At 35.4% G+C, this 8325-nt stretch overlaps 1 protein-coding gene across 1 annotated transcript in view; it reads left to right on the top strand.

The window, feature by feature from the left end:
* The window catches only part of ALDH1A1 (aldehyde dehydrogenase 1 family, member A1), a 53420-nt gene extending 45312 nt beyond the window's left edge, over positions 1-8108 (top strand). Inside the window, exons 11-13 of the mRNA XM_010844886.1 lie at positions 881-1038; positions 2312-2386; positions 7503-8108. Coding sequence (XP_010843188.1) covers positions 881-1038; positions 2312-2386; positions 7503-7575 — 306 coding nt within the window. The 3' untranslated portion in view covers positions 7576-8108. The remainder of the gene's footprint in view (positions 1-880; positions 1039-2311; positions 2387-7502) is intronic.
* Positions 8109-8325: the final 217 nt, after the last annotated feature.

Genomic DNA, 8325 nt, shown 5'->3' with positions numbered 1-8325 from the left:
GCAGAAAGTGAAGAGGAACTAAAGACCCTCTTGATGAAAGTGAAAGAGGAGAGTGAAAAAGTTGGCCTAAAGCTCAACATTCAGAAAACTAAGATCATGGCATCTGGTCCCATCACTTCATGGGAAATAGGTGAGAAACAGTGGAAACAGTGGCTGACTTTATTTTTCTGGGCTCCAAAATCACTGCAGATGGTGATTGCAGCCATGAAATTAAAAGACGCTTACTCCTTGGCAGGAAAGTTATGACCAACCTAGACAGCATATTAAAAAGCAGAGACATTACTTTGCCAACAAAGGCCCATCTAATCAAGGCTATGGTTTTTCCAGTGATCATGTATGGATGTGAGAGTTGGATTATAAAGAAAGCTGAGCACTGAAGAATTGATGCTTTTGATCTGTGGTGTTGGAGAAGACTCTTGAGAGTCCCTTGGACTGCAAGGAGATCCAACTAGTCCATCCTAAAGGAGATTAGTCCTGGGTGTTCTTTGGAAGAACTGATGTTGAAGCTGAAACTTCAAAACTTTGGCCATCTGATGCAGAGAGCTGACTCATTTGAAACGACCCTGATGCTGGGAAAGATTGAGGGCAGGAGGAGAAGGGGGCAACAGAGGATGAGATGGTTGGAGGGCATCACTGACTCAATGGACATGAGTTTGGGTAAACTCCAGGAGTTGGTGATGGACAGGGAGGCCTGGTGTGCTGCGGATCATGGGGTCGCAAAGAGTCGGACATGACTGAGAGACTGAACTGAATTAAACTGAATATAATGAATATAAATATTTTATTTACATATTATTTAGACATATTTATAAGCATTATATACAAATACTTAGTTGTAATCTATTACTTTGACTTATTTCATTCATTTCTTTTTGTATAGATATTTGGACCTGTGCAGCAAATCATGAAGTTTAAGTCTTTAGATGATGTAATCAAGAGAGCAAACAATACTTTCTATGGGTTATCTGCAGGAATATTTACCAATGATATTGATAAAGCCATCACAGTCTCCTCTGCTTTGCAGTCTGGAACCGTGTGGTAAGTCATACCTATGTAATGTCACCTTTTCCATGTTAACCACATTAGCAGGCTACTTTGAACTTTCTCTGACTCACACTGAATCCCCTGCCTAGTCCCTAGTCTCTGGACTGCTTTGTTAGTTATTTTTGTTCCATCAAATTGTACTTTGTCGACTCAGTCCCAGTAACAGCCCAAGATTATTTTTCTTGCTGATAATGTCACACCCAAATCCATGAAAAGTATTTATCCTTGAGATGTTGAAAAGTTTGGGAGGCAGCCAAAAATCCTTGTCCTTTTCAATAGCTCTAGAATCTTTTTTTCTGAAGCAATGAGACAGTCAGTATTTCATTACTGTGTATTCTGCATAAGCCCCATACTGTAGTCCTCACATTTATTATCTCATTTTACCTTACTGCAACTGTTAATTGGTATGGTAAATTTATTTGCAAAAAAACAGTAGTTTAGTGGGTTTATGTAATTGATCAAGATCACACAATAAATGACCACTGAGGTTCAGACTATTTCAGACTCTACAGCAGTGATTCTCAAGACTGGCTGTGCATTAGAATTGTCTGGGGAGCTTTAAAAATATCTACACTGATGTCGATGGAGGTGGGTATGCATCAAATCCACCAATTATATCAGTGATTGTGACTGAATCTGGATGTAGTTTTTATTTTTTTTTAATTCTAATTATTCATGTTTTTATATTTGTTCATATAGACATTTTGAAACTTTTTAAAAATATGGCAAAGGATAAAAAAAATTATATAATGAAATTCAACTCCTGCCACAGCCTCTGTTTAGGCAATTTTTTCAATTAATTAATGAAAAAAGTGAACTAAGTAATATGAGATATATTACAATTACAAAAGAAAATTGGTTCTAGCCTAAGGAGACAACCCACAAGAGTACCACAAAGCTTATTGAATATAGGCAGTAAAGAACACTCATCCAACAAACTCTAAATCTCTCACAAATGGTATCCATCCACTTACGGTATGTTGGTATTCTATCTTTTATAATTCAAGCTATAACTTCTCAGGGACGTGGTGCACTGCCAACAGGGCTATCCACACATAGCATGGGATCATTGCTTTTATTTGTAGTCAGTATATATACATATACTTACACTCCTGCATTCTAATTTATAGTGTTATTTTTTTTTAAGTGACTATGTAACATTAAAATTAATAGAGTTGTTAAAGAACTCTCTGAATTTCAAAAGTTCCAAATTTAGGAGTTCTAAATAGGTTAAGTGTGACCTATAATGTACTTCTTTCCTTTTCAGGGTGAACTGCTATAGTGTGGTATCTGCCCAGTGCCCCTTTGGTGGATTCAAGATGTCTGGAAATGGTCGAGAACTGTAAGAATAACTTTCATTAAGATAAATATTTATCTTGATAAAAATGGTTATCACTCTGAAGGAATTATGATAATCCTTGAAAGTGAGTTAGTCACTCAATTGTGTCCCATTCTTTGTAACCCCATAGACTAAAGCCTGCCAGGTTCCTCTGTCCATGGAATTCTTCAGGCAAGAATGCTAGAGTGGGTTCCTATTTCCTTCTGCAGGGGCTCTTCCCAAAACAGGGATTGAACCCCACGTCTCCTACATTGAGGGCGGATTCTTTACCATCTGAGCCACCAGGGAAGTTACTATTCAAATTAAAACCTGCTTCTGTGCTTTCCTGGAGATTTATATTGTCAAATAGTTTTTAAATGCTGGATTTACTCTCAAAAGTGCAAAAATGTGATGGCAGAGGGAAATATTATTTATTAAACTTTTTGTAAGGGATCATACTAAGCACTTTACATTGGTTCTTGAAATATCGCCTACTTTTTGTTTGCTGGATACATGAATGTAATTTGGGAAACATTTCCAGAAAGGAGGTGGAAACTACCAACTGGTGATTGTAAAAAGTGTGCAAATATAAGAATGCTTTAGCTATTTGAATATATCTCTTAAATGAACAAATTAGGTGTCTTTATCTCAAAATACTTTTCAGTGTAGGAGGAATGATTCTCATTGTTAATATTTTTAGAGATGTGACTAAAAATTTAAATAACCTGAATGAGTTGTTTTTGGTTCTAAAATTTAAACTGAAAGGAAAATTTATTCAAGAAAAACATATTTTACAATCATGACTACATTGAGGATATATATATTATATAAATGATTTTATGAGCCTTCAGTTTCTTTTCAAACTGGGACATACTGACTTTTTAAAATATACACATACATATTTATGCATAGCAAGTAGTGGTTATGTTTGATCAATTTTGCTCAAGCAATTTTAATCATTTTATTTCTTAAAATTTTCTTGCATTTATCAATAAATTTAAAAAATCATAAAGAAAAGTCACATCATATTCAAACCTTATGAAATCAAACAGTGAAACTGCTCATTTTGTAAATGGCAAGTAAAAATTAGCCTCTGTCTGAGAGTATTAAATAGCTAGGTACTTGTCATTTAAATAAAACAATATCACAATGAAACAACTGTCTTTGGGGAGCCAGTGAAAGGGGGCCATGTTAAAATGATCCATCCTCTTTCTCAATATACTTTTATTAAGTAGTTAGTCTATATATGAGGTCCTTGGAGCCCTACAAACACAATACCATGTCCCATCTTCCATATAATTGTAGTGACATGAGGAACCTGTAACAAACAAACAAACAAACAAAATATATATACACAGTGAAAAATACAGTGTGTGTGTGTGTATATATATATATATATATAGTGAAAAAAAACACACATACTATGAAATAAATAGTAACAGACTGTGAATCCATAGGTCATGGAGGTAGAGAAGCAATTAAAATGCAGAGTTCAATATTAGAGCATAGAAAATCTGTGCACCTCTAGACTATAACATTTTCAGCATCTCTCTAAGTCTCACTATTCCCATCTGTTAAAGTCAGCATTTGTGGTGGGGATAGGAGTCAGGGAAGAAAGTAAAAGGTCTATGAACTCTTTTCCATGCCTAAGATTCTGTGGTTCTAACCCTCCTGTGGAAATTCAGTTGATAAAGACAGTTGATAGAATAAGAGAAGATGTGACAGAAAAGATAGATAGGACTTGATCTAGGGCAGGAAACAAGTGTCAGATGTTAGGAAGTAGAGAAAAGGACATTTGTGAAGGAACATTCCAGGTGGCATATTGAGGGGTTAGTGAATTTGCCTGGCTGGTAGGGAATTATGGGGAAAGTGTGATTTCAGAGTTAAATAGGATACAGATTAAGAAGGACTGAATTCAAGAAAATCAGCTTACAATTATTAGTGGAGCAGTAAAAAGCCATGGATAGCTTTAGAATATTGTTGGAGATGTAGAGTAGCAAAAGATCAATTCAAAAGTGCACAACATAGCTGAGAAAGCATAATTGGAAACCAGCCTGCATTTGAATCCTGACTCTACCACTTGCTAGCCTTGCAACCCAGTTCAAGTTATCTAACTTCTGAGCCTCTGTTTCCTTCTACTTAAAAGGGAAATGTTAATATTCCTTTTAAGATGGTTTTGAGAGTTAGAGAACATATTTCCTATTCATTCCTTAGTACTGTAACTGTCACAAAGTGGGGACTCAACAAATAGTTCATCCTCCCCAAGTTCTTTTTCTGTATAATATCCATTACTGGGGAGTCCCTTGGGAGCACTAAGTACTTTGTACAAAGAACTATAATGAAACTTAGATTATTTTGAATATTAGCTGATTGCTGGCCCAGATATCCAATACAATTTCCTAGGAATGTTGAAAATAAAATAATCAGAAGGGATGAAATAATTAAAGCAGACTAGACATATAAATTTTGTTAGATTTTTAGATACAATTTAGTCAAACTTTATGTTCAAGACATAAGGAAATCAAATAAGAGAAGGATGAGAAGGAGAATCGACCATAAATTATTCCCCAAAAATGTGGACTATGGGTATAGATAACTTCCTTATTGAAAATATAAAGGAAAACATTATACTGTAATTTTTATTTCAAAAATCCCAGCTGAGGATTCTAGTGTTAATGTCTATCTGAAACCAAAGTTGGCAAATTTAATAAACAAGTCATCCACTGCAAGATGTTTAAAGAGCGTTGCTGAAGCAATAATCTCAAATGACTCCCAAGAGTTCAGGTACAGTTTATCCTCAAAGACGGAAAGGTAGAATTGATCATCTGGTTGATCATTGATCAACAGAGTCCTTAAAGAGCTAAAAATAATAGTATACAGACCCCACTGAGGTACTGATGCTGGGTGTCCAAAGCAGAGTTGGCACTCCCATCACGACGTTAGCCCTGGAATGAGTTAAATGGCAGAAATCCCTTTCTGTGTGTAAATTGGACTCATTTTTACTTAGATTAACCTTGGTCACTTGAGATTTTACTAGCATGCCATTTCAAACTTAATTGGCTCTCAACACCTCACAAGATGTTTCTTTCTTCCTGTCCCTTTCAGAAATGGGGAGAAATAAAGTATCATAAACTGGTGGGCTAACATGAATAGATTTTGCTTGACTATATTTGCCAAACCAGTTCAGCAAACATTTCCTCTGTGCCTACTTAATTAATTAGTGCCAAGCTAACTTCTGGACACAGGGTAAAAAACAGGCATAATATGTTACTGCATCTTATTACTCCAGAGTGCACCCTGGAATAGAGGCACAGGTATCATCTAAAAGTGTGTTGGAAATGCAGTCTCAGGCCTCTCTCCAGACCTGCTGAAATAAAATCAGCATTTGAATCAAGTGCCAGGTGACTGGTACATTGACAATTTTAGAAGCACAGAACCAATAACTCATAGACTAGTGATATAAAGAGAAATGTAAACAGGTATTTTGTGTTATACCAAGACAAGAATGCCTATACATCAGAATACTAAGAAGCAAGGTTTATTTCAGCTTAAGTAAGACAATTATCACACTTTGTACTCTCCTGAGAGTTTCAAGTGTCCATGTAACCCAAAATACAATGGAAAGTCTATTGGCAAAAATCATGGGTTAATATATCTAACTTTGTGAGATAAAAATACTTACTAAAATATTATCCTTTAATGGGTTTCAGACAACTGGGGCTAAACCCTTTAATTACTTTGAAGAACATGCTCACTGAAGCTTTTAGAAGGTATTTTCAGAAGCTTAATGGTCCAAGAAAATAATCAGTGTAAGAGGATTAGGTTACCCAGGAGAAAAAGGTGTCTTCTACATACCTGTCTACATCACTAAAGGGGAGGGGTAGAAAAGGATCAAGATCTTTTTCCTCTGTAAGTCTACATGTGCATGAGTGTTATGATTTTAAGAGTACTCTTATGTTCATGTAATTTAATCCTTTTATCAAAACAATATAGAGAATATGTTAACCTAATTGTTTTTAGTTATCTCTTTAAGGAAGGGCAAATCACAGTTTCTAAAACTGGTAGGAGGTCTCAATAAAACTGATAGGAAGATATCAGAGTTTTGATTGATTGACTCAAGTTTAATTACTGATCATTTGGGTTGGATTTAAGAGTTATATAGCAAATGACAGGGGTTTCATGAATCAGAAAATCCACAAAAAGTCCCACATTTTAGCCCAATGAACCCTCTCCCCCTCTCAAATCAAAACAAAACAATCAACCCTACACTCAAATACAAACCTGTAACAATAAGGTCAAGCTTTTTGTTTTGCTTTATTCTGGGGTGTTTTTGCCTTTGCCAAGAATCAAAAGATACTACTATAACTAGAAAATATTCTATTCTGTTTTATAAGCTAAGCTAAGCAGGGTCTCTTGCCTGCAATGCAAGAGACCCAGGTTCGATCCCTGGGTGGGGAAGATCCTCTGGAGAAAGGAATGGCAATCCACTCCAGTATTTTTGCCTGGAGAATCCCATGGACAGAGGAGCCTGGAGGGCCACAGTCCATGGGTTCACAAAGAGTCAGACACGACTGAGCAACACTACTACTACTACTAGGCTAAGTTAGAATGAAAATAGAAGCCTGGTCATTTTTAGCCACTTCCTCATATCTAGACCAATTGGAAATGGTGAATACACTAAACTGACCTCGAATCTACAATTTTTCCCTACTATCCAAGTGATTACATTTTGAATATAACTACATTTCCTCTAGTAATATATCCATCTTATATATTAGAACCTAAACTAGAAATGATAAAATTCCTCTTGGACTTGTGTTTGTGTGTGGTGAGCATTTTTATAGTCTAGTAGAAAAAATTGTCAAAAATGAACAATTTCTTTAAAAGTCAGCTGAGTGTACATGATCATTTAAAGTGTGCAAAAAAAAAAGGTAAAAAGTTTTCCCAAAAGGGATTTGTATAAGACCAGATATCTTATGGTAGGCTAGCTACCTTTTGAAATGCTTCTGTACACAGACCACAGAAAATATTTTCCATTGTCCCTAGCCAGATAAGCAGGAACAAACTTATACAAAATCATTGACCATGATGTATTTGTACAGCTCTGCTAAATTCTGTGCATTTTTTCTCTACTCTCCAGGGGAGAATATGGTTTCCATGAATACACAGAAGTCAAGACGGTCACAATCAAAATTTCTCAGAAGAACTCATAAACTATGAGAGTACAGAGATGACTCCTCAATAGCTAAGCATCTCCTGCAGTGGCTAATATATCTTAGTGGTTTTAAATGCAAAATTGTTCTTTCCTTGATTCTTTAAACATAAGCTAATCATATTAGCATTAATACTACACATAGAAAACTTGACATGTATATTATTCTGAAAGAATCATCAGCCTTCTGCTATGACACCCAAGCCCTCCCTGAAATAAAAATAATGGACTTGGATGCAATCTCTCTAGCTCTGTAATAGTTATGTGCTTCTCTTTGTAGCTACTTGCCTAGCATAATCACTTTATAGAAGAGAACAAGTTGTCATTTAGGATCTTTCTCTTGATGACCCCTTGAAGTACTTACCATACCTGTTAACTTCAGACTATGTATGTTCTGTTCTCCATAGTGGTTCAGTCCTTGAAATTTGTTGAAATGTTTCCTAAAATGTCATGTCTGCTTGTCAAGTGAAGTAATGCCTGAAATACTTAGATGTAACCTAAACATACAGCTTAATAAAAACAACCTTGCATGATTCTTGTTCGTTGTGAATTTTTTAAGTAGAGTTTTTGGCTATAGTGATTTACTGTCCCTGTTACTCAAAAGCAGTGTTAAATTGAGCATAAAGATGTATTTAAAAATTAAGTTTAATATACTCATTCTCAAATAAGTAAAGAAACAAATTTTATTTTCTGGAAGAATTTTTGAAATTAATAGCAAACATTTGAGTTAGGTGGCAAGCATTTACTGAGT

The sequence above is a fragment of the Bison bison genome, unplaced genomic scaffold, assembly GCF_000754665.1.
Source record: "Bison bison bison isolate TAMUID 2011002044 unplaced genomic scaffold, Bison_UMD1.0 scf7180017864212, whole genome shotgun sequence".
NCBI classification, from domain to species: Eukaryota; Metazoa; Chordata; class Mammalia; order Artiodactyla; family Bovidae; genus Bison; species Bison bison.
This window is presented reverse-complemented; position numbering and strand designations above follow the sequence as displayed.